The sequence below is a fragment of the Mastomys coucha genome, unplaced genomic scaffold (assembly GCF_008632895.1).
Source record: "Mastomys coucha isolate ucsf_1 unplaced genomic scaffold, UCSF_Mcou_1 pScaffold5, whole genome shotgun sequence".
NCBI lineage: Eukaryota > Metazoa > Chordata > Mammalia > Rodentia > Muridae > Mastomys > Mastomys coucha.
Genome location: NW_022196911.1, coordinates 99,980,409 through 100,007,496, shown reverse-complemented (window position 1 = coordinate 100,007,496; position 27,088 = coordinate 99,980,409). Strand labels below are relative to the sequence as shown.

General features: G+C 44.3%; 1 protein-coding gene across 1 annotated transcript in view; it reads left to right on the top strand.

Moving 5' to 3' along the window:
• The window catches only part of Nsf (N-ethylmaleimide sensitive factor, vesicle fusing ATPase), a 139,905-nt gene that overhangs the window by 58,449 nt on the left and 54,368 nt on the right, over positions 1-27,088 (top strand). Inside the window, exon 9 of the mRNA XM_031354552.1 lies at positions 19,282-19,481. Within this exon, the coding sequence (XP_031210412.1) occupies positions 19,282-19,481 (200 nt within the window). The remainder of the gene's footprint in view (positions 1-19,281; positions 19,482-27,088) is intronic.

Genomic DNA, 27,088 nt, shown 5'->3' with positions numbered 1-27,088 from the left:
TGGAGACACTGGACGGAGCCTAGCGGACAGTGTGGACGGAGCCTAGCGGACAGTGTAGAGACACTGGATGGGAGCCTAGTGGACAGTGTGGACGGGAAACTAATGGACAGTGTGGAGACACTAGACGGAGCCTAGCGGACAGTGTGGACAGGAAACTAATGGACAGTGTGGAGCCACTGGACGGAGCCTAGCAGACAGTGTGGACGGAGCCTTAGCGGACAGTGTGGAGACACTGGTCTAGTTTGAGTTTACTCTTGGGCCTCTGTTCCCACATCCCTATAGAGGGGAAGGTAGAGCAGGCATGAGAACTTTGTGAACATGGAGGCCATACATACAAGCTCTGGCCAAGAAGATGCTGCGTGTGCTCATCCCCAAGTGCAGCTGGACCGTCTTTGGAAGAATTACCACACAGACATGCTCCCAAGTCTCACAGCATTTTAAAAGTTTGTTTCCTATAGTTGTATCTTTGATTTTTAATACAGAGTTACTTCTAACAGAGACTACCTAGTGTCCTGAAAGAACTTAGCACAGTCCTTTTTTTTTTTTTTTTTTTTTTTTCTCAAGACAGGGTTTCTCTGTGTAGCCCTGGCTGTCCTGGAACTCACTCTGTAGACCAGGCTGGCCTCAAACTCAGAAATATGTGCTGGGATTAAGGGCATGCGCCACCACTGCCTGACTAACACAGATCTTGATTATATACTAGAGCAGTAGTTCCTATGCTGTGAACCTTTAATACAGTTCCTCATACTATGGTGACCCCCAACCATAAAACGATTTCATTGCTACTTTATATCTGTAATTTTGCTACTGTTAAAAACAGTAATATAGATATCTGATATGTAAACCACTGTTCTAGAGGCTAAGCAAAGATCTGTGGCAGCTGAGTGTGATACATTTAATCCGCATCCATGGCCATAGGAAAGCAGATGCCCTACTCATTTTCTCTCTTCTGAAGACCACACTTCTTGCTCCATTTTCTGCGGCTATAACAGAATTCCTGAGACCGGTTGGCTTATAAAGGAAACAGGTATAGTAAGCTCACAGATATAAGAGTTGAAAGCCCAGAATCAGACAGATGCAACTGGTAAGGGCTTCGTGCAGTGTCCTAACCTAGTAAAACCCAGAAGGACAAGCAGAGATGCGCAGAAGAGGTGGAATGTGCAGGGCAGCCACTCCTTGTAGCAGATTGTAAGTAGCTCAGCAAGAGTGAGAGATATCCACCACAAGCATAGTCAGCCCGCTTCCTGGAGGGAGACATGGCTCCCTCTTAGCAAGTTGGTGTGACCTCTTTAAAAAATGTTTTTAGATTTACTTATTTTTATTTTATGTGTGTGGGTGTTTTACCTGCATGTATGGTTGTGTACCATGTATAGGCCTATAGATGTAAAAAGAGACATTGAATCCTTTGGAACTGGAGTTACAGATGGTTGTGACCCAACATGTGGGTGCTAGGACTCATACTCAGGTCCTCTGGAAGAGTGGTAAGTGCTCTTAACTCCTAGGCCATAGTTCCATCTCCCCCAAAAGTGTATTTGGTTACACTAGTTTTTGTTGTTGTCTTGTTTGTTTGCTTTTGTTTTTGTTTTTGTTTTCTTTTGTTTTGTTTTTGAGGCAGTGTCTCACCATGTAGCCCTGGCTGTCCTGGAACTGTCTTTGTAAGCTAGGTTATTCTTGAACTTGCAGAGATCAACCTGCCTAACAAGTATTGCAGTTAAATATGTGCCACCATGCCTGGTGCCTCAGTCCCCTCACCTTTCAACATTTCCATTTTGTAGACTTTATTTCAACTTGAGTTTTAGGGGCACATACCCTATTCAAGGCAGAACACCTACTGTGTTTCTTCATTTTGAGGGATTATTCCAAGTGTCTCCCATCCCTTCCTATGCTTTTCCTAGTCACTAGCACAGTATCCCTTTCTCTGATGTACATAAGACATTTTGAGGCTTTAAAGGAATACAGATTTTCAGGTTGGGCCTCAAGTGCACTGAATCCGAGGACCAGGCAAGCCGAGACCCAGCCCCTGGGCAGCCGAGCCTCCCTGGGCCTTCAGCTCTGTCAAGGAGATTGGTGTTCAAGGTCCAGATATGCCTCTTACTAGATGTGTCCATGAGAAAGTCATCTAGGCTGTGTTCTTTCCCAAAGAGAGAAAGAATAGCACCTTGTCCTAGAACTTTGTGATTCTGAGAGAACATGCTAATGATTTAAGTACTATACAGTATCCCTTAATAGATACAAGTTTGATATGTTTATCAATTAATTTTTAAGTAAAATCAAAGACTGTATAAAGCTCTTAGTACAGTCCCTCTCATTTTGTAGTTATTTCAGTCTCTAACTTCTTGGATCCTATATGTATTTACTATTCACTTATTTAATGTTTGTATTTTTTCCAAGTTTGGGGGTTGAGCATGCTCACAGAATACTGAAAATCATAAGAAGCAAAGCACTAAAAAACTGTACAACTGCCAGCAATGTTGATACGGCCTTTAACTCCTCTCTCTCTCTTCCCCTCTCTCTCTCTCTCTCTCTCTCTCTCTCTCTCTATATATATATATATATATATATATATATATATATATATACCAACAATGTTGATATAGCCTTTTACTCCCCCCTCTCTCTATACTGTATAACTGCCAGCAATGTTGATACGGCTTTTAACTCCTCTATCTATCTATCTATCTATCTATCTATCTATCTATCTATCTATACCAACAATGTTGGTATAACCTTTTACTCCCCCCATATATATATATACATATATATATATATATACACATATATGTGTATTCATATATATATGAATATATAACAGAACATACATTTTTTTAGTGGCTGAGCTCATATAGTATGTATCTCACTTGCCCACATATCATGCATATTTAAAGTTCCAAAGCCTTTGAGTATTTTCATAACCAAGCATATACCAGTGCCATTGAAGGTGTATTTTATTATCATTCTTGAAAACAAAAAATATCTTAAAATCAAACTGCCGTCAAGCCTTCGGAGATACCTGTCAGGCCATCAGAGCAGCAGCTACGTATACTGTCCATGTAATGCCTAATTTAAAACAAGGCACGGGGCATTAGAGTGGAAATTTTTTAGACACTTCAGTATCAGATTTGTACTATCATAATATCTATATAAACAGTTTCCATTTAATTGTTTAATATCACATTCCTATACTACAGCCAAAAGAAAGGCACCACCTATCAGTGCTTACAATCACAGTGTAAATGTGGACGTATCTGAATGCATATCTACTTCTTAACAACCTAGAAAGTATTGATAACGCGGCTCAAAGGTTGTTTAACAATGCCACATCCCAGATGTTTCTTTTCTATTAATTTTCACAAAACAAACTTGCTATCTGTCGAGTATCCTAGTCCCATTTTAACCATACATTATCTTCTGTAAACATCTAAAAACTTTGTGTTGTGAAATAAGGGCTGATAAACACAGGCGTGTTACCACAACAAATCCTGTCTATAGAAACAGGTCATTATTTGAAAGTGTCTCTGGATGTGAAGATCCTGTGAGGAGCTTTTCTCCTTGCCTTTCTTCTCCTTCCTCCCTCCGTTCAGTGTGGAAGTGCAGAGCTATGTTAGCTTAAGTCAGTTTCCAGAAAGTAAGCCTTCCTAACATAACAAAAGGACCTCAATAAGCCTGTCATTCTACTGTCTTTTGTCTTTAAAATGGGCACAGCTCAGCTCTCACAGTCAGTTGAGGACCTGTTTGTGCATTCCATAGCTACCACTACTAACACAGTACACTTATGGAACAATGAGTTGGTCTGAACTTATCTAATGAAAAACTCAAGGACCTTTTCCATCCCCTTTCTCTCCACCTTCTTTACCACCCAGTGACCAATCAGAGGGCGGGTCAAACAGGTTTAACAGTTTAACAGTTCCATTTGAATTGACTTAGAAAATGCTTAAAAATAGGGGTCAGGGAGATGGTTCAGTTGGTCAAGCGTTTGCCAAACAAACATGGGAACCTCAGCTGAGATCCCAACACTTGTGCACAAGCTGGGTGTAGCCTCTGTCACCCCAGTGCTGGGGTAGGGGGTAGAGACAGGTTGATAGCTGAGGCTCAGTTTCCAGTCGCTATAGCCACATACATCAGTAAGTCACACTGTCTCAAAAGGTAAGGTAGTGAGCTAGAGAGATGGCTCAGTGGTTAAGAGAGCTTGCTGGTCTGCAGAGGACTTGGGTTCAGTCTCAGTCCAGTTCAGTATGGCAGCTTACAGCCGCAATCCAGTTCCAGGGGAGTCTGACGCCCTCTTCTGGATTCTTCAGGTACCAGGCACACAGGGATTGCTCATTCATACATGTAGACAAACACCTTCATACACATAAAATAAATAAATCTTTCCCAAACCAAGGCAGAGAGTGGCGGAAGCAGACACTAGCTGTAAGCCAGAGCAGCTCTTCTTCCCTGAAGTTGCTTGCGTTGAGGGTTCGATCACTAGGACACGATCCTGGAATACTTCAGACCCCTACGGCACTCGCCGGCCCAACCAGAGACTGTCAGCTTTGTGTGATCTCCACACTGCACCAGGTCCCCAAGCTCAGCTAGTCTACACACCTGCCTTGGGTTCGAGTCATCTCCGTTTTTTCCTGAGTGGCTTCTGCTATTCCGGGTGATGGTTCCTAGGTTAGGGTGAGGCATGTCTGTGAGCAGCTCTGGCTGACCACACCTCCTTTTTCCTCATGAAACTTCTTGAAGTCTGTGAAGAAAGCAATTCCATTAACCTCAGCTCTCCTCAGAGCCATTGTTTCTCCAAGGCTCACTTTCCAGTTGGATTGGTTCCGTAGCCTTTTGGAGTCTTATGTTAGTCCTTTACTGCCCTACCCCACATATCTGAGCTTTTTTTTTTTTTTAATGAATCGTATTTATTTATTTATTTTATATGAGTACAGTGCTATTGTCTTCAGACACACCAGAAGAGGTCATCAAATCCCATTATGGATGGTTGTGAGCCACCATGTGGTTGCTGGGAATTGAACTCAGGATCTCTGGAAGAACAGTCTGTGCTCTTAACCACTGAGCCATCTCTCCAGCCCCCTGAACTTTTTTTTTTTTTTTAATGTCTGTTCATAGTTATTTTAAAGTGGGTACCCAGGGTTCAGTGAAGTGGTGCGACTGTGGGTCCGTCAGACACCAGCACCAGCCTTTAATGAAAACATGTCTCCCAGTGTAGGCTGAAACTGTATCAAGTTTTAAATGGCCTCGGTCTACCTTCACTCCATTGAATTTACACCTGATAATTTGGTCTCCTTAGACTTGCTCAATCACCTACAACTGTCAAGGGACAAGAAATGTATTCTTGACAGCTTGTGATTCAGGGGAGGCCACGGACATATACCCTGAGTGAAATAAGAACTCAAGGGTGCTTAGGCAACTGAGTCCATTATCAGTTGTAATTACAATGGAGTGTCCTCTGGCTTGCTTTTAGAGACATGTAAGGGCACATATTAAATACTCGCCTACCCCAGGTCCCCTCCAGACTAAATGAGTTTCCTTTTCTTGGAGTGATGCCCGGAAATAGGCATTTACATAAACCCTGTAGGACCTTAATACGTTGTTTTGAGAGTTGCTACTGTAATTATTGAAGAATTGAACCCAAAAGATATGACCAAAGTCAGTGTTAGTTAAGGGAGTGCTTTTCTTTTTTTTTTTTTTTTTTTTTTTTTTTTTTTTTGGTAGCCTAGGCTGGCCTTAAACTCACTTGTTTAGTCCAGGTTGGCCTTGAATTCACTGCAACCTTCAGCCCCCTGAGTGCTAGGGTACTGTGCCTGGCTTACGGCTGTGATCTCTGAGGGACAGAAGAACGGGAACTAGACTAGAAGTTCCCTGCAAAGGAAAGAAGCCATACGTCATCTGCACGGCAGTGTACTTCAGCTGAAGCAGAAGGGCCAACCTGCGACTGCTGAAACCTGAACGCACACGATGCCAGGTGACAGCAAGGCAGGACCTGCTACAGAAGCAGCATGATCTCTGTCATCAAGAATTCATGAAATACCAGGCAACACCCTAGGAGGGAGTGTAGAAGGGTGGGGGTGTCAGCGAAGATTAGTTAGGAGCATTGCTCACACATCCCATCTCTCGTTCTAGGCTATCTGATGAGAAGATCTATATGAATTTCAGTTGACTAATTTGGATATAGACCAGTCGGGTGGTAGACAGCTAGCACAGCTGCTCGGTGCTCTGGGCATGGGTCATCTTCAGGCACTCATAGTGCAGCTCAGTGCACCCTGGGCTCTTTAGAGCCAGCAACTGCATACCTCACCTAAACAAATTGACGTCAAGAGACTGGGGTCCGCACCCGAGTGGTCTTCATCTTAAACGTCTCCTTAAGGGTTTAGAAAGTGCACAGATGGAGTATGGAGGGTGACCCACCTTCCACACTCATCAGCGAACACTCTTTGAAACAGAAGTTGATGAAAGCCATCCTCCAAGCCTTCCTTCATGGCTAGAAAACAAAAACAAAAACAAAACAAATTGGTGCTGGAGAGGCGCTCAGTGGTCAGACCCTAAGGTGTGGGCCTGAGTTCGGTTCCCAACACTCTTACTGCTGGGTAGCCATGTCCTGATGCTAACTAACACTTACCCTGCAGCTCACAATGGCATGTGACTCCGGCTCCCTGGATCTAAAGCTCTCTCTTCCCCTCCACCAGCCCTGCTTTCACGTATACAGAACAACACACACACACACACACACACACACACACACACTTGAATCTTGCTTGGTGTGGTAGCATGCACCTTTAATCCCAGCACTGGGGAGGTGGAAGTTCAAGGCCAGCCTGGTCTCTGTGAAGAGTTCCAGAACAGCCAGGACTACATAGACAGACCCTGTCTCAAAATAAATTGTATAAATAAGTAAATCTTGAAGGGGGGGGCAGTGGTGGCGCATGCCTTTAATCCTAGCACTTGGGAGGCAGAGGCAGGCAGATTTCTGAGTTTGAGGCCAGCCTGGTCTACAGAGTGAGTTCCAGGACAGCCAGGGATATACAGAGAAACCCTGTCTTGAAAAACAAACAACAAACAAACAAAAAAGCCTGTTTCCTGGCATAAGCGTCTGTACTCTGAAAAGGTGAATTTAAGCAGGACTAGTACTTGTTAGTTCCAGTTACTACATTTTAGAGACACAGGCTGAGATGATGAAAACCCAGCGAGATCAAGTGCTAGCAACAGCTGGGACCTTGCCGTGGACAAGCCCATGCGCTTTTTAGTGTTAGGCATTCAGACCTGGTTTGCACAACTGCTGAGAGAAGCTTGCGAGACTCGTGACGATGTCCCGACTTGCACTGGCCTCGACAGACTCATCCCTGGCAGGCAGTGCTGTCTGTGTCTGAGCTGGAAGCCACTGGGATTCCCCTGTTAAGTATCACTAATCAGGTGTGATTAGTGATACTTCTGCCCCCACCCCTGAAATGAGTTAGGCGCTCCTAGCCCAATGCTAATTTGATAGAGATCGTTTCTAATTTATTGACATCCTGACAATGAGTTTCCCCCTTTGAATACCTGCAATTTTGCTGACAGTTTTTCTTGATGCAGTTGGCCTCTGGTGACATCTAGGGAAAAAAAAAAGAGAGAGTTGTTTAACTCACATTGAGAAAGAAAAGCTTGGCAAACACAAAGTGTCTCATGTTGGACAATATTTTCAAAGATTATAAGCAGCAAACATTACTGTTCATCCCTTGGGTTACAGAACTAAGGCTATGTAAGTTTTATAATCCCATTTTAAGGAAATGGTAATGAACTTATTAGGTCGATACTTTCACCAGTGGGGCTGGTGATGCCTGTCTCTATGGTGGAGCCCTGTTCTGTGTAGACTTTAGACCAGAAGCCTCTGTGCTGTCTGTAATGCCCACCTTAACATCTCTTGATGTATCCACCGTCAGAAACTTTACAGGTATGTGCATGTCTGGGTCTCTGAGTATCCTGGTTGTGTGTGTTGTGGAAGGATTGTTGATTAAGCTAAGAGTCTCGTAGTTAAAAGGGGGAAAATAGCGTATTGCTGTTTCCCTTCAAACTAAAGAGAAAGACGCACTATGCTAGTCTAGACTACAGTTATCCACTCTGGGGCAAATCATCCTGAGAAATGGCTCGTGTGCTTCCCAGCAGAATGAGGTCCTGTCATGTGAGTGCACACAGAACAAAGAATGTACCCCTAAGAGCCTGTGTCAGCGTTCTAAGGCTGGTAGAGACTTTACGAGGGCTGCAGTTGGGGAAATGAAGATCATGGAATAGAAACCTACTTCAGATAAATAGGAGCAAAGAGGGGCGTGCCCAAGTGGCATTGATTGTCATGCTGGCTTGGCTTTTACAGAGGGGGCTACATGTTGACTCTATGACATGGGCTTAGAAAACTTACGAAATTGGCGAACTGGTCTCTGCCTGAGGCGCAGAGAAGTGAGAGAATTGATTCTGACAGTCCATCTGGAAGAGCAGCTAGCACTGTGGGAAATCCTGACCTCACTAAACCTCCAGCTGAGACGTTATGATGTGGTGTGTGCACTGCTGCGTTCACTTGGAGCTGGAGCTTCATCAGTGCAACAGACACTAAGATCTCAGCATTCCAAAGCAGCAGCAGCACTAGAGAAAGTTTTAAGGCCCAAGATGGCCACCTTGTTTGTCACTCTCAGAAGTAATTAACTGAAGCAAAATAGTCACTTACTTCGAGCTTTATGGTTGCATGTAATGCTTCGAGCTTTATGGTTGCATGTAACGCGATCTAATTCTTAAGTAGTAGTTGAAGGTCTGCTTCTACTTCCTAATCCATCCATAGCCAGATGATGGAAATGAGCTATCGTTGCTCAGCAGCCAGTACTTAGGCATCGTCACTGCATCTGCAGGTGCTTTCTGTGTCAGCCTTGGCCATCATAGTGACCTTCAGCTTACTGTTGTGACTTCCACCTGGTAAGTGGAAGACCAGGATTTTATTGTAGACAAGCAGATCCCAGCATTGCTGCTGTGTGCGCACTTGTGGTTGTAGAATATGGTGCACATGCCGGGCAGTGGTGGCACGCGCCTTTAATCACAGCACTTCGAGCAGAGGCAGGTGGATTTCTGAGTTCGAGGCCAGCCTGGGCTACACAGAGAAACCCTGTCTCAAAAAACCAAAAAAAAAAAAAAAAAAAAAAAAAAAAAAAAAAAAAAAAAAAAAAAAGAATATGGTACATATGTGTGTGGAGGCCGAAGGCCCGTGCCAGCTCTCCCTCTTAGAACTTTCTCTTTTTTTCTTTTCTTTTCTTTTCTTTTCTTTCTTTCCTTCTTTCTTTCTTTCTTTCTTTCTTTCTTTCTTTCTTTCTTTCTTTATTTTGGTTTTTCGAGTCAGGGTTTCTCTGTGTAGCCCTGGTTGTCCTAGAACTCACTCTGTAGACCAGGCTGGCCTCGAACTCAGAAATCCTCCTGTCTCTGTCTCCCAAGTGCTGGGATTAAAGGCGCGCACCACCACTGCCCGGCTATTTTTGAGATTATAATATAATTACATGACTTTTCCCTTCCCTTTCCTCCCTAGAACCCCTACTTTTTTAGAACCTCTTCTTTTTAACGATATATTTAGCACAAAAGAATGTCCATTATTCTAATGTCACTTCTATCATTCCTTTTATATTAAATGTGTTTTATGAAACAATGGTCATATTTATTTACTTTTTAGACAAGGTCTTCCTGTGTCATCATGGCTTTCCTAGAACTTACAATATAGACCAAGCTGGCCTTGAACTCAAAGATCCACCTGTCTTTGCCTCCTGGGTCCTGGGGTAGAAGGCACACATATCTTTTATAAAAAAAAGAAATCTTGAACTGACAAAATTTAAAACAAACAAACAAAACCTGTGAACAACACAATTGGAGCATTTCTCCCCAGCTTTGGGGGAGGGAAGTTCCTGTGTATGGGGAGTCATTTTGTTTTGTTTTGTGGGTGAGGTTATTATTTTGAGACTTAGTCTCACTACGTGGTCCATGGCCTAGAACTCTATTAATATTTATTATTATTATCATTATTATTATTACTACTACTACTAACTACTACTACATTTATTTATTCTGTGTGCATGTGTGTGCATGTATGTGCATGTGCACGTGCCATAGCACACATGTGGAGGTCAAAGGACAACTTGCAGGAGTTGGTTCTCTCCTACAATGTGGGTCCAACTCAGGTCATCAGCCTTGCAGGTGAACATCGTCACTCCCTGAACTGTCCCACCCACCTGCTCTGGCACTTGTCATCTTCTGGCCTCCACCCTCTGATCACCTGGCATCACAGGTGTGCACCATCGCACCTGGTCCTCACCTCTTTTAAAATGTGTTTGCTTTTGTAGATTGTGAATCCACGTCTAAGAGCTAGCCAGAAAACATCAGTGCATAATAATTTTTAATGTTCTTTAGAAATCTTGATTTATTTCCTATTTAGTTCAATCAACTGTCAGACCTTTCTTTCACCTAAGCAAACCATAGCCTGTCTTCCTGACAAATATCTATTGAGCAATAGAATTAAGATGCAGCTTTGTACTGCGGATTCTAGGAAATGTCAAGAAATGCTTTATTTTGAGGGATCTGGAATGGGTGCCAATCAGTTTTCAACTAGGTTCTTTCTAGACAGCCTCCCAGTGTCTTATCACTTAAAGCCTTACTAAAGCAGTGTCTGGTCACTCATTGTGTGGTGGTTTGGATGCAAATGGCCCCCATAGACCCACAAGGAATGACACCATTGGGAGGTGTGGCCTTGTTGAAGCATGTCACTTCATGATGTCCCTTTACCACCATAGAAGCCCTAACTAAGACAAGCTGTCTATTTGGAATGTTGTATAATGTGTGTCTTCGTAATAGCTCATGCATGTATATCTGTGGAGGTTAGGACTATCATCTACTCTTTGGATAACAAAATGAGTGTGAAAGTAGCCATGCTAGAAGATGAGCAAGCAGGAGAGCCCAGCAAAAGTGAGGTTATCACGTGCCTGTAAGTGTGATCTTCACGTGTGTGTTTTAGTTATCTGGGTGTTGCTGGCAACTTCACCGTTCTTGTTATATGGTTTTATCCACTGAGCTTCTCTCTTGGTCTCTCTCAAACACATACTTTTTGATTATAACCAAGACTGCATTACCAGCAACCACTTGGGAGAACCTATCTTCTTGTTAACTTTGTCTTCTCCTTTCTTGTCTTGTCTTGTCTCGAGTGCCCACACACACAGACAGATGCACACGTGCATGCACATACCCCAACCCAACTCTGTTAAATTAGATTCCAGTGGAGCCTCAGTTAGTCCCCGCATTAGCCGCCCTTTCCCTCTTTACCCAGCTTACGTGTAGCATGATTTACTGGACTCACTCTCTCCCCAACAGCTTTGCTCCTCAGTCAAAGTTTCAGATGTTCCTCAGCCTGCAAGCCTCTGCCAGCATCTGGCTGCTAAGTTTGACTTTAGAAAAAATCCATACTCGTGGTGTTGGATCTCACTTTGATTCTAGGATCCATGCCTCAGGTGGTCCCTGGGCATTTTGTTCCTGTGTTTCACTGGCCTAGGCAATGTCCTCTCCTGTTCTCTAAGATGCCTGGCTCTTTTCTGTTCTCTCAAGCTCCTAACACAGCTTCCTCCAGTCTCAACCTCCAGTCTCAACCAGCAGGCAGTAACGTAGCACCTTTATTTCACTGACAACACAGAAGCTCGAAGAAGAGAATTTCCCTATCTTCTGTGGTATGTTCTATCTGCTGAGTGGGGGACCTGACACGGCTCCATTTACTCCTATAGTCAGCCAGAGGCCTGGAGATGGAGCTGGGTAGTAGAGTACAGGCCCTGGACTGGATCTTCCCCAGATGTATACACTCATATTATAAACGTAGATTAAGCTATAAATGTAAGTGCTTACTTACATAAGTTAGAGAATAGGGAGAAAAGATGGGAATCACTTGGAGACAAAAGTTAAAGCCTCAAAGTTGATGGAGATGAAAAAAAAAGTTGAAATTTAGCATAGATTTGCTTTTTGTTTTCTTTTTTCTTTCTTTTTCTTTTTGACAGCTCCATGTTCTGCTCAAGATAGCTTTCTACTCAAGATGGCTCACTGCTTGAGAGCACTCTCTCTTGCAGACCAAAGTTCAGTCCTTGGGAATTGCAGATCACTTCAGTCATTTATCCCAGGTTCCCTTTTGATTATCCCACTATTATGACCTTAGCCCCCTGATTCTAAAGCCAGCTGCATGGCTGAAGCTGCCGGGTTCTGCTGCTTGCTGGAGCTAGAAACAGATTTGCTTATCTCACATTTTTTTGCTGGCATTTTTAGACAGGGTCTCTCTATATAGACCAGGATGGATTTGAACTCACAGAGCTCTTCCTCTTTCCTATGCTTTCCAAGTGCTGGGATTAAAAAGTTGGGCACCATACCTGGCTTATCTCACACTTTTGGTTAGGAAGTTAGGTAATAGGACCAAGTTATAAAATACATTAACAGCAGTGCTGTTATTTACTCTATGATGGTGATCTTTAAGATGCAGATTGTATTGGTTTAAGATGCAGATTGGTGGCACACGCCTTTAATCCCAGCACTTGGGAGGCAGAGACAGTCGGATTTCTGAGTTCCAGGACAGCCAGGGCTACACAGAGAAACCCTGTCTCAAAAACAAAAAAGAAAAAGGATGCAGATTGTGTCGGGGAGAAAAGGAAACATGCCCAGGACATGAAAGCTTGAGGTTCTTATGTCAGCTTAGGTGAAATTTGTGTTTATAGAACTAAGAATGGCCACCTTGCCTAACACTAGAAGTTACTTATGCAATGGAGAGGCTAGTGCCGGATGACTCGAATCTCATGCTGAGCCAGCTTACTATCTACTCGGCTACTATCTACTATCAGCTCATTTCTCCCTTCCTCACATTCTTCCAATTTCTATTGTTTTACTTTTTCCCAAAACCTTTCTATGTTGCCCGGAATCCCTTTCTAGCTCCTTAGTTTTGATGGCTTGGCATAGTCCTGGTTCCCTCAGTTAACAGGCTCCAGGAGATGTGGCCTCAGACTTCTTCTTCCCCATTTCCTTGACTAGTCTCAAAAGGAGACATCCTGACAAGTTGTCTCCCTAAATCCTGCCTATAATGAGCTGTTTTCCTCCTGGCCTGAAGCCCCTGGAATAATGACTCAGACTCAAAATATGCTTACAGATACCTAGGTCATATAGCTAGGCTTATATCCTGACTAGCTAATAATAACCCACTTATACCAAGTGTCTGTCCTCCTCACATCTCCCCCCTGCCTCCCCCACGACTCTCCCTCATATTGCTCTATCCCCAAATCCTTTCTGCTTACCGGATGTCCCACCTTCTAGTCTACCCTTTCCTATAGGCCATAGAGTTTGGTTTTGCTTTTTTATTGACAAGTGAATCAACCATACAATACACACGAGAATTTTCTCTACACCTGCCTCTGTTGTTAGTTCTTGAAAGTGAGCTTAGTGCCTGCTTGTAATACTTAGAAAAGAAAGGCACCTCAATCCAAAGCTCTCTGGCTCTGATATAAGACCCTGTGGCCCAGGTCAGCATGAATCTCCCGAGTGTGTGTGTGTGTGTGTGTGTGTGTGTGTGTGTGTGTGTGTGTTCATGGCATAGCTCTCTGAGGAAAACTTGCAGGATATAGTTCTTATTCCAGCATGTGAGTCCTGGAAGTTGAACTCAGAGCTCAGGTCAAGAGGCTTGGTTGTAGGTGCCGTCACCCAGTGAGCCATCTCGCCAGCCCTGACTATCATTGCTTTTCACTCCTTATCTGGATTATTCAGTGGTGTGGTCAAGGGTTTTCTTTCCTTTCTCCTTCCTTCCTTCTTCCCTCCCTCCCTCCTTTCCTCCTTCCTTCCTTCCTTCCTTCCTTCTTTCCTTCCTTTTTCCTTATTTTTTGCATGGGATGGGAGGTGAGGTGTTCAATGTGCAAATCTAAGGACAGCTTGCTGGAGCTGGTTCTCTCCTTCCACTCTGTAGGTTCTGGGGCTCGAATTTAGGACATGAGGCTTGGTAGCAAGAGCCTTTATGCACTGAGCCATCTTGCTGGCTCCTATATATTGTTTTTGTTTGTGTTTCTAATGCGGTGCAGGTTAACCCCAAATCCTTGTATACACTAGGCAAGTGCTTTGCATGAGCTGTATCCCCTTTCCTTAGAGCCTTCCGCCTAGTCTCCATGGGTTGACCTCAGAGAGTTTAGGAGTTCCCTCCATTTTGTGGCAAGGCACGTGTGCATTTTCCTGCAGAGATCCATTAGACCGTTCATGGGAAAGACCAGAGGAGTAAGCTGAGCATGACGTTGTATAAGTAAGCTGAGCATGACGTTGCAATTCTATGACATAGGAGGCTCAGGCAAGAGGATCAGGAGTTCAAGCTCAGCTTGAGCTGTGTGAGAACCTGTCTCAAAGAAACAAAATCAACACAAGACACAGGGGCAGAGGGAGGGAGGGGATGGGAGGGAGGGAGGGAGGGAGGGAGGGAGGGAGGGAGGAATGGGAGTGAGAGTGAAGGAAAGAATATGCCAACCTAAACAATTTCCACCAGTTTCTTTTCCTTCTAGATCTTAGCTTTTGTATTTACTGGTCCAGGGTACTTACTGATCACAAGAAGCCTAATCAATGTTAAGGGAGGGAAAAATGGCAGCAGATGATTCTGCAGGCTGAGGTCAGAGGGTCCTCCAAATCAGAGCCAGGAGAAGCTCTGGAGAAAGCTGGGCATCAGCAAGGGAACAGGGCTTCCTTTTGAGGCCTACGTCCCAGAGAATTTGGAGTGACAGGAAAGGCCAGTGGCGAAAATCCAGTCAGCTGGTGAGTCAGTATCTACAGGAAAAGGCCGAGCATCCCATCATCCGCCCTTCCACCCTCCGCAAGGTCAAAAGCTCCATCCCATCATCTGCCCTTCTACCCCCCACAAGGTCAAAAACTCGATCCCATCATCCGCCCTTCCACCCTCCGCAAGGTAAAAAACTCGATCCCATCATCCGCCCTTCCACCCTCCACAAGGTAAAAAGCTCGATCCCATCATCCGCCCTTCCACCCTCCACAAGGTAAAAAAACTCGATCCCATCATCCGCCCTTCCACCCTCTGCAAGGTAAAAAGCTCGATCCCATCATCCGCTCTTCCACCCTCCACAAGGTAAAAAAACTCGTGCCTGGGCTGGTAAGATGGCTCAGTAGCTAAGGGTTGATTGCTGCTAAGCCTGGTGATCCGAGTTCAATCCCCAGGACCCACATGGTGGGAGGAGAGATTCAACTCCCTCCAGTTGTCCTCTGACCTCTATATTCTAACCGCTTAACATTCTAACATATGCTCTTCTCAACCAAATAGATAGATAAAACGTTGACTCATTGGCAGTAAAGGTCTGCCACAGAGCCTGCCAGTCTCTAGGCACCTCCAGGGCCATGGCCATAGCAGGTCACTGCTAGCGTCTATGCCCGTACCTGTGTGCCTCTGGCCTGTTAGTCTCTCTTGATGGTATCATTTCCTCTCCACTGCCCAAACACAACCCCTATGCATCCTTCTAGGCCAGACTCGGGCTCTCTTTGTCCCTGTGTCCACTCCTGCTTTTCTACCATCACCTCAGCAAGATCAGTCTTCCTTAGGTAGACGCCAGAGACGTTTCCTGCATTCACTGAGACGTTAGGGTGGGTGGAGCTTAGATGCTTGCCTTCTGCCTCGCCACGCCACACCACGCCACGCAGCTAGGGACTGCTCTTTGCGTGTCTGTGTCCCTAACACCTCCCTCCCTCTGTGCTTCATCCCAACAAGAGCTTAATACAGGTTTGTGCTCAATGGATCAGTCGTTATGATTCACTGAAAATTAGAGGCCAGTGCTGATTTAATAAGTCAGGAAAGACTGTAATAATAGTAATAGCAATGTCTCACTTCCACCACGTATTCACATAACCGAGTCTTTTGTGGCGCTGGATTGTGAGAATCTTCTTGTCAGTGTGTCTTTCTTTGATATGCTAGAAAGGATTCTCGCCCTGATACTGACTTGAAGCCACTAAGACACCCTGTCGATGCTCCTCCGACTGTGTTGTCATTTCAAAGATATTTGATGGGTCTCATAAGCACACACGTCAGCCTTCTCTTAATTTTCATGGCAGTATTTTGTGAACTATTTACACGATCCAAGTTAGTTTAATTCAAACCACATTAGACTAAGCATTTTCCACTTACAAAAACAGAATTGCAAAGTTCAGATTCTACTATTCATGAGCAGTTTGTTTTGATAATCTGAAAAGGCTGGGACACTACAAATAGGTGGTATATATACATACACACACACACACACACATCTTTTACAGATTTAAATTAGTTCAGTAGTGAGACCCATAAATTAAAGGGTTCAACTAATTTTGAAAAATAGATTCTTCTCCCTCAGACTCTGAATTTTGGAGAAAAGGAATCAAGAATTTACCTATTTGGCTTTCTTTGAGTACATGCTATGGGCTAAATATTATGGTCAATTGTGATTTAAGATCAATAAAACAATATTTCCCCTTAAACAGTGCATCATCTCAGGGAGAAGGTATATAAACAAATGACTGAAATGTAAACCTGAAATGAGAAAGGGAGACTCCTCCTTTGCGAGCCATGGTTGAGGTTAGGGATGGACGAGCCGGCCAGCCAGTGTGGCTGATGAAGCAGAGAGCTGCCGGGAGGTCACAATCGATAGATAATCTCTTTTTTAAATATGTGAAGCGGGAATCTAGGTCATCTCCGAGAGTTAGAGGCATGAGGTAGCTCTTGAGAAGAACTGAGTATTTCAATAATTCATAAGGAGAATTAGAAAAGAGATAACAAAGGCGAGTAAGAGGCAGCGTGTGAGAGCATGAGAGTAAAGGAAAGCCGTGCTCAAGCCGAGCTGAAACTGGATAGTGTGGGGGAGGAGGCGCCGTCAGTCAGCGCGCGGCTGTAATTTGCTCCAGCTCTGCTCTATGGCCATATTGTACTCAGCGCTCACTGGGCAGGGATAACAGAAGACGTGAAGAGCTTTCCAAGAAAGCATGGCCTAGCCTGGGAGGGGTCTCCTTAAGAGGAGATTGACAAACGTGGAGAAAGGCTAGAAGAGATGAGGATAGACCTGAACTCCTGGTCCTCTGCAAATCTTGCTGCTCTGCTTTTGCTCCCCCTCCTCCTCTTCATGTTTATTTATCTTTACTCTTATGCATATGAGGGGTTTGCCTATATGTGTGTAGGTGGCTGCACCATGTGCATGCCTGAAGAGGACACTGAATCCCCTAGAACTGGAGTTACAGACAGTTGTGAGCTGCCATGAGGGCGCAGGCAACTGAATCCAGATCCACTGGAGGAGCAGCCAGGGCTGTTAACCACTGAGCCCCTCACTTGGCTTCTTGCATGTCCATCAGCTGCATATGGTCTGTGCATATGGTCAAATGGGAACTGTTGGCTTGAAGAAGATTAAGTTTCCAGCCAGGCAGTGGTGGCTCACGCCTTTAATCCTAGCACTTGGGAGGCAGAAGCAGGCAGATTTCTGAGTTTGAGGCCAGCCTAGTCTACAGTGTGTTGCAGGACAACCAGGGCTACACAGAGAAACCCTGTCTCGAAAAACCAAAAAAAAAAAAAAAAAGAGTAAGTTTCCAAAGCCTGGTGGTCCTGGAGGCTTGGATGTGGGCTGTGATTGGTGGTGTCAGCCTCCAGGAGAAGAGCCAGCTTTACCCATAATGCAGTATAAACCTTCTGCTTGAGGGCTGGGCCAAAGGTCAAAGACATCTTACTGCCCATGGTTCTTGGGCAGAGCTGTACTCTGTGATGAGAAAGGTTGCGGTGCCACGCCCTCACAAGTTTCACTTGAATTCTCTTTCTGCCTGCAGGCTTAACTAGGAGTGCAGAGCTCATTGTTTTCAAGAATTTTTAATGTCTCTTTGACATAATGATGTTACCTTTGGATGTCATTGGCAACCCAAAAGCAGCTGCTGCTCCTCCTCCTTCTCCTCCTCCCCCTCCTCCTCCTCCCCCTCCTCCTTCTCCTCCTCTTCCTCCTCCTCCTCCTCCTCCAAGTCTCGCTTCTGGCAGTTGGTTGTCTCTTGATTTTTTTTACTTGTTATCAAGGTACCATCGTACATTCCCCCTTACAGATAGAATTTTTAAGACTCTAATTTCAGATAAGGACAAGTAGGTGTTTGTTTGTTTGTTTGGGGTTTTTTGTTTGTTTTTGTTTTGTTTTTTCGAGACAGGGTTTCTCTGTGTAGCCCTGGCTGTCCTGGAACTCACTCTGTAGACCAGGCTGGCCTCAAACTCAGAAATCCGCCTGCCTCTGCCTCCCAAGTGCTGGGATTAAAGGCATGCGCCACCACTGCCCAGCGACAAGTCATCTTCACAAGATCACACTGTGTGTTGCATTTCCAGTTTCTTCACCTGTAGTCACGAGAGTAACCGTGAAGTCTAAGGCTTAGTTACGGCACGGAGTGCTATGTCAGTGTAGTGTAAAAGAAGAACATACTCAACAGAAGCCATGGACTGTAGCAGTGACATGGTGAAGGCCAGTGTCCCCAAAAGAGTGAAGAAAAGTCACAGGTCATCTTCATCTTAAGAAATGGAGCAAACCAGGGAGGGACACTGGGGAGCAAACCAGGGACACTGGGGAGCAAACCAGGGACACTGGGGAGCAAACCAGGGACACTGGGGAGCCCAGACCATCAGTCTTGCAAATTTGGCTTGTTAGTGGCAAATAATTGAAAACTATTTTTGAAAGTTCATTTCCATCTGGGTGACCCTAAAAAAATCATACCCGTTTGTCATGTGACATTTGTCACTGAAGACAGTCTGTCCTTATTCACAAACTTGTTGCCATCAATCTAGACCTTGGAACTCTTCTTTGTGCAGCCAGCCAGCCCGGGCACACTTGCAGCTTCTCCAAGTTTGTTCGCATTGGTTGATCTATTATCTTGTGAGTAAGATGTAGTCCTCAAAGCCTGCTGTATTGTGATAGATGTATTTTCCACTAGAATTTCCCCGAGGCAGACAAAGAGACACTTCCAGAGTAAAAAGTGTTCATGTAAGTGATAAAGACTATTTCAAAAATCTGTAACTTGCAGCTTCCCTGCTCTCTTCAAATATAGCAGCAGCTAGGCCTGCTTTCTGCGTTTTCTGTTTAAAACAACATAAGAGGCTTGACTGTTTCATCCTAGTCTACTGACAGCACTCGGATATTACTATGGGTAAGTGATGTGGGTGGTCTGTCCTAAGAGGCATGTGAAGAAGGCAGGCCTTCCTTCGGACGTCGTCCTCGATTGCAGTGAGTTGGTATAAGACTGTCTCTTCTTCCTTTTTAGGTTGTAAACATGTTAAAGGCATCCTGTTATATGGACCCCCAGGTTGTGGTAAGACCCTCTTGGCTCGACAGATTGGCAAGATGCTGAATGCGAGAGAGCCCAAGGTGGTCAATGGGCCAGAAATCCTTAACAAGTATGTGGGAGAATCGGAGGCTAACATTCGTAAACTCTTTGCTGATGCTGAAGAGGAGCAAAGGAGGGTATGTGGACATAAGACTAACTTACTAAACACGTAGTGTGGCTCACATGAAGAGTGGTTCCAGAGGCATAGAGCTCACTTGCTACTGTGATCTATAGTTTGAAACAACTTGCAGGTAAAATATAGTTGGTATCAATAATTATATGCAGAATTTCCCTAGAGCAGTGGCTCTCAATTTTCCTGTCTTAGTCAGATTTTCTATTCCTGCACAAACATCATGACCAAGAAGCAAGCTGGGGAGGAAAGGGTTTATTCAGCTTACACTTCCACATGGCTGTTCATCACCAAAGGCAGTCAGGACTGGAACTCAAGCAGGTCAGGAAGCAGGAGCTGATGCAGAGGCCATGGAGGGATGTTCCTTACTGGCTTGCTTCCCCTGGCTTGCTCAGCCTGCTCTCTTATAGAACCCAAGACTACCAGCCCAGGGATGGCTCCACGCACAAGGTGCCCTCCGTTGATCACTAATTGAGAAAATGCCTTACAGATGGGTCTCATGGAGGCATTTCCTCACCTGAAGCTCTTTTCTCTATGATAACTCCAGCCTGTGTCAAGTTGACACACAAAACCAGCCAGTACACTTTCTAACACTGTAACCCTTTAATGTAGCCTCTCATGTTCTGATGACCCTCCACCACCACAAAATTATTTTCATTGCTACTTATAACTATAATTTTGCTACTGTTATGAATTATAGTGTAATATCTGTGTTTTCTGATGGTCTTAGGTGACCTATGTGAAAGGGTCATTCGACCTTCCAGAGGGGCTGTGACCCACAGCTTGAGAACCTGTGCCCTAGAGGTTATATGGGGTTGGCATGATTTGAAATGATACTATACACATGTTCAAAAACAGATCTTCAATACGCTTTCAAGTGATGCTTTTGGACCACATTGTTTCCAAACACTTGAACTCAGTTTGTCTTTTGGGAAAGGAGGGAAGTTAAGTCCATGAATAAACTTTAGGAAATTTCTGTGTCAAGTTCCACATGAAGTAGAATACCTTCAACACCCAGAATCAACTCATTTGTGGAGTAGTATCCTTTGAATTATAGCATTACCAACTCTTCCCATCTATAATGACATGGAAGAATGTGAAGGTTATTTGGAGCTCCAGAGACCATATTTAAACTGACTGAGTTCAGAAACTCAAACACTGGGAGGCTGGAGAGATGGCTCGGTGGTTAAGAGCACCGACTCTTCTTCCAGAGGTCCTGAGTTCAATTCCATCTGGCAGCTCATAGTTATCCATAACTCCAGTTTCAAGTACTGTGATGTGCTCTTTGTTCTCCTAAGGCACCAGGCACACACATACACTTACATACATGCAAGCAAAGCATTCATACACATAATATAAAAGTAGTAAGCCTTAAAAAAATAAACAAAACCAAAATAAAACAAAGCCTCAAACGCTGGATTTGGGCCTTAGGGGGGAAAATTACTTGAAAACCAGACCAAGTTTCATAACTGCGACAGCTATTTTATGCGTCATCTTGACTGGGTCATAAGTTGCCCAGGTGTTTAGTTGTACACCCCGGGTGTATTTGTAAAAGTGTTTGAACAGTTAAGCTGAGTAAAGTCGATTGTCCTCTTAATGTGAGCAGATCTCATCCAGTCAGAGGCCACCTGACATCTTCCAAACAGAAACAAAGGAATTAGAAGCCACAGAATGACATTTTAAGAGCCCGAGAGAAAAATGGAGTTTTTAAATTTTTTGTATGAAATATTGGGGTACAGTTCCATGGTGGAGCGCTGTGTGAGGCCCCCAGCACTGCAAAAATAAATGACCGAATCTCTCATTCACTTTAGCATCTGGGTGAAGTTCTGCGTTCTACCATGAGGGGGTGAGGATGTTTCTTCTCTGTTGATTTTTCTTTGCTTCCTGTGGCCAAGAGTGACATCAGGGGGACAAATTGCATCATTGGTCACATGACTGCAGCATCCTCCCTCTTCACAGTGGTTGCCATTGTGACCTACTTGAACTCAGGAGGACATAATTGCTGATGCTGTGACTTCAAAGATGGTGAAATAGTGTAACGCATCTTAGAGTTAAGAGAAAGTCTGATGGCCAGGCGGTGGTGGCGCGCACCTTTAATCCCAGCGCTTGGGAGGCAGAGGCAGGTGGATTTCTGAGTTTAGGACAGCCTGGTCTACAGAGTGAGTTCCAGGACAGCCAGGGCTAAACAGAGAAACCCTGTCTCGGAAAAACAAAAACAAAAAACAAACTAAGAAAGTAAAACTGAGTCTAATGGGTCCTAATAGTTATACACTAAACAAGGATGAGCTGAAACACGGTCTAGAGAAACAGCTCATAAAAGCTCACTTGTGAGAGTTTCCATGACGCTGCATAGATAACTTTGTACTGTTTTTAAACTCAGTCGGTTTCAACATGGCACTACTAATGTTGAAACTGCATTGGCAAAGAATTTCTAGATAGAAATTAGTCATGCCCAGCCTCTTTGGTCACATCCAGGCACGACTTGGTTACCCAGCTAAGGACCCCATGGAGGGTAATGTGGGTTACATAATAAAGAAAGGGCTCCTCTCTGTGACTCTGGATACTGCCAGCCAACAGCGATGAGTACTTCCATATAGGTCAGCTAGATAAATTTAGAGCAGCCACTTTCGAAGGCTGTTGCGGGGGCTCAGTAGCATCGGCCCGGTTTCTATTGGAAAGATGGCAGATGGTAGAAGTAGAGCCAGGAGCCAGTACATTGAAGAGGGTTGCACAATGGAAAGTCAAGTCCTTCGGCATATGTTAACTGATGTCTCAGTTATGTTCATATGTGAACCTGACTCCTAACTCACTACACTATGAGCTTGCCTTAAACTGACACTCAGTGAAACTTAATGTTATTGTGCTGACTGGGTGGGAAAAGGGAGCTGATGGCAGGACACGAGATCTGTAAGCTCTGAAAAGGCCCAGATTACACTGAAGTGCTCATGACAGAGCACTCCTGTGGTCAGCAGAACAGCGGCTTGCAGTCTTTGGCATCCTTCTTGGGTAGCTGGGTTAGAGGTAGACAGAAATTGTGATACCACACAGCTTAGGGCATGTGGGCAGATATGGCAGCACTGCAGCTCCTTTCTGCTTCTTGTCCACAAATGTTTTATGTTCACATGTTTCTGTATTTTAGGCAAGGTCTCACTCTGTAGACCAGAGTAGGCTGGCCTCTTAGAGATCCTCCTGCTTCTGCCTCCCATGCTTAGCCAGGCTACGAATACCTTAGACAAATGTATAATGTATAATCAGTATGTACAGTGACACTGAGAAATGAATTTTTTTTTTGTTTGTTTTGTTTTTTTGTTTTTTTCGAGACAGGGTTTCTCTGTATAGCCCTGGCTGTCCTGGAACTCACTCTGTAGACCAGGCTGGCCTTGAACTCAGAAATCCACCTGCCTCTGCCTCCCAAGTGCTGGGATTAAAGGCGTGCGCCACCACTGCCCGGCGAGAAATGAAATTTTTTAAACTTTAATTTAGTTTTTAAAATATTTATGGGAGGAGAATAATTTTAAGTAATTGTTTAGAGAAAAAAATAAAACTTCCAAAAACATTGAAGGACACCTGAGTATCATTTCAATATAGAATTGCACTAAAGAACAGTTCTTTACATATGAGAATAGGAGTGTCCTAAGGCATTTTTTCTGTTGGATGAGTACACAGCAATTTTGACTTTTTCTCTCCTAGCATATACTTTTATGAATTTGTGGGACTACGACTAAAGTTGGGATGTAATGTTAGTTAATTTATTTATAGATTTAATCTAATTAGTGCTTGGATTTGTTATCTTTCATCCTTGGTGTGTATATGTGGGCATGAGGAACATGTGTTTGTGGGCGTGCTCACGCGTAATGTGCATGCCAGAGGTCACAGTTCGTGCCTAACTCTACTCTGCTACCCTTTATTTTTAAGACAAACTTTCTCAGTGAACCCATGGCTGCCATTTGGCTAGACTTGTTGGCTAACAAGGCCCTAGGATCTGCCTGTCTCTGCCCACCTAGCTCTGGGATTTCAGGTACACACCATGGGTCAGCTTTTACATAGGTGCTGGAGATCAATATTTCCAATTATACATCAGTAGACTAAGTTAAAAGTCATGTTACAAACCAATAAAAGAAACACACAGGAAACATAATCAAATAATAAGAGAAAAATTAGTAATGGTAAAAATATATTTTTGGTTGTGAGCATAGTCTTATGAGCTGAGCCATTTCTTCCGCTCCAAAAAATATCATTTAAAAAAATGTGCCAGCATTTTTGGTAATTAGAAAAATGTGGCCAGGCGGTGGTGGTGCACACCTTTAATCCCAACACTTGGGAGGCAGAGGCAGGCGAATTTCTGAGTTTGAGGCCAGCCTGGTCTACAGAGTGAGTTCCAGGACAACCAGGGCTACACAGAGAAACCCTGTCTCGAAAACAAAAACAAAAAAGAAAAATGTGATTTAGAAGCAGAAAAATCAGCTCCATTAGAACCAACAAACCAAGCATGCACAGAAAGACAGTAGTATTGATTTGTCATGTTGGCAATTAGTTTTAAATGTTTTTTATATTCTTTATTTGTGAGACTATACCAGGATAGGCAGTCATGCAATGTGGAGCGCTGAGGACGCAACCCTGACTATCCCCAGCACTACAAAATAGCAAAAACAAAACTCTGTAGAAAAGCATTTGCTTTAAAGTCTTTAAGATGCTCAGTCTCCCTTTTAACCTAACAGTCGTGTTAGGAAGTAATTATGTATTTTGTCAAGGATTTAGGTAAAAAAAAATTCTTTGCAACCAAATATATAATTAGAAATATATAATTATAAATAATTAAATATCTAACAGAAATGAACCAGAGTGTGGGGACTGAGAGAGCTACTAAGAATCATATTGTAGTTCTGGAAGAGGAAATAAGATGATAACTAGACTGGAAACCCAGGCAGCTGAGACGCTGCAGTCACACACGGGACTCCGTTTGGTTAGCTGCCTTTAATGCTTAGGAACTCTTTCTGGTTTCACATATTTTCCCAGATTTCTTCCAATTATGTTAATTTGCAGTTAGAGAGAGTGGGAGATTTTAGAATCCTCAACCCTAAAAACATGAACACCCCTCCCCCTCAGGTGTCAGGAGCTGTAGGGGAGAGAGGCAGAAAGAGTAGAAGGGCCAGGTAGCGGATGAATCCACACAGTAGGACTGGTGCACATTTGGATTCAGAGACCACGGCAGCACGCACAAGACTTACTCAAGTTCAAACCAGATGAGAAGAAAGTGGCCACAGAGTCCCACCCCTAAACGAGAAGTTATTAGCAATTGATAACCCCCAGGAAGGAATACGTCGGTATTCTGTAATGGACTGTCACTGGATCTAGCAGCCACACTGCAGAGCAGGCTGTGTGCAGGAGTGGTTTGTCTAACATGAAACGGATCCCGTGGCTTATTTTTTGTTTTTATTTTGTGTGTACATGTAGTTTTTGTCTTGGCATTTTTGCCTTATTGGGTTTGTTATTGTTGTTGGATTATTTTGACTTGCTTTTTGTATTTTTTTTTGTTTTAAGAGAGAGAAAGGATGTGAAATTGGATGGATAAGAGAGGTGGAGAGGGGGCTGGAGAGATGGCTTAATGCTTAAGAGCACTGACTGCTCTTCCAAAGGTCTTGAGTTCAAATCCCAGCAACCACATGGTGGCTCACAATTATCTGTAATGAGATCTGACACCCTCTTCTGGTGTGTCTGAAGACAGCTGCAGTGTACTTATTTATAATAATAAATAAATCTTTGGGCCGGAGCGAGCGGGGCTTAGAGGGAGCAGAGGTCATGAGCTCAATTCCCACCAACCATATGATGACTCAGCTACAGTGTATTCATGTACATTAAATAAATAAATAAATCTTCAAAAAAGAGAGAGAGAGGTGGAGAGGATCTGGGTGGGATTGGGGGAGGGAAAAGGACATGATCAAAATATTTCACAGGAAGACAATTTTAATAAATAAAAGCAAAATATATTCACTTTATTTTTTTAAATATTTCACTTTAAAAAACAATAAAAAACAAATAACTATTTGAACTTTCAAAGAACAGAAGTATTCAAGAGAAGACAAGTGTGATGAGCTCCCATTTTCTTAACTTAATGTTTTTATTGATTATTTGGAAATTTCACGTAATGCACCTCAATCACAGTCACTTCCCAATCCTCCCAGGTCCACCCTCCCACCCTTCTGACCTCCCTGAAAACAAAAGAAGAAAAAAAATTACCAAGTCCAGTTTGTATTGCTCATATATTCACCGGATCATGGTCAAGCTCCCAGTGGCCAGCCCCTTAAAAGTGAGACCCACCACCACCAAAAGCCGTCAGCTGTACAGAGCTGCATACACTTCAGCATCCTTCTCACAGATCTTCAGAGTTCTCTTCAGTGTCTTCCTGTCTAGGCTGTTTCTTTTTGGGAGGGAAGGTGGGGGGAAGAGGTGGGGGAGGAGGTGGAAGAGAGGATGTCACAGGAAGCCTTCTATGCCTCTCATTCTCAACTGCAAGTCTGCAGTCCTTGGTACCAATGGAAAGAAGCGTCCTTGCCCTTCATAGTCAGCAGCAGCAAGGACTGTAGACTTCCACATGCCTTTTGGCTACAGCACAGACCACAGATAACCCGCTTGGCTTTGGTGGTAGCATGGGCCATGGACATCAACACAACACAACCCCCAAGAGCGGCAGGGCCATGGCCTCACATAGCAGCACAGGCCCCACACAGAAACATGGCTTTCAGTGAGAACACAAACCATGAGCGCCAACATGCCCCCTAGCAGGAGCACAGACCATGGACCTCCACACGGCCTAGGGCCAGAAACCACGGACATGAACTGGGATGCAGATGACCACACAGACCACAGTCCTTCCCATAGCTTTCAATGGTAACATGAACCATGGACATCAACACTACCCGTGGCTGCAGTGCAGTCCACCGACACCATCATGGCTCTTGGCAGCAGCACAGGCCACAGACATCCCCCATGGGCTCCAGCAGCAACACGGAGCACAGATACTTACATGGCCTGCAGTAGCAGCATGAGTCACGGACATCCCCATGGCTTCAGAGGGCAGCACAGACCACGGACATCCCCATGGACTTCGGTGGTGACAAAGGCCACAGCTGCCCATGTCACTTCCATACCCTTTGTCACTGGGTCTGTGACTTAGCCGTTCTCCCTTGTATGCGTGGCTCTGTTCCACTATTTTTCCTTCCAATTTCATGAGCCCACTTTTAAAAAACGTTTTCCATAGGACTTGCCCTTCTAGTTTTTCTGGGCATTCTGCAGGCTCTTCAGATTCCTCAGATGCCTCGCTACTGCTACCTGGTCTGCCCTCAGCCTCCATGGGTCTCTCAGGCTCTATGGAGCTGCTCCAGTCCCATCACAGCCATGCTTCAGGTTTTTCCCCTCGAGGGTGATAACGAGCTCTCCAGTCGGCAGCACTGGCTCTTCCGCACACTCCAGCTGCTTATAGATAGAGTAGATGTTGGTGTGGACTAACCTGAAGCTCTGGATCTAGGTCAGGGTGGCAGCTGAGTCGGTCAGCCCATGAGTAGCGGGTCTTCCTGTGCAGTGGATCTTCAAGTTCCCATTTTTTAAATTAAAGTA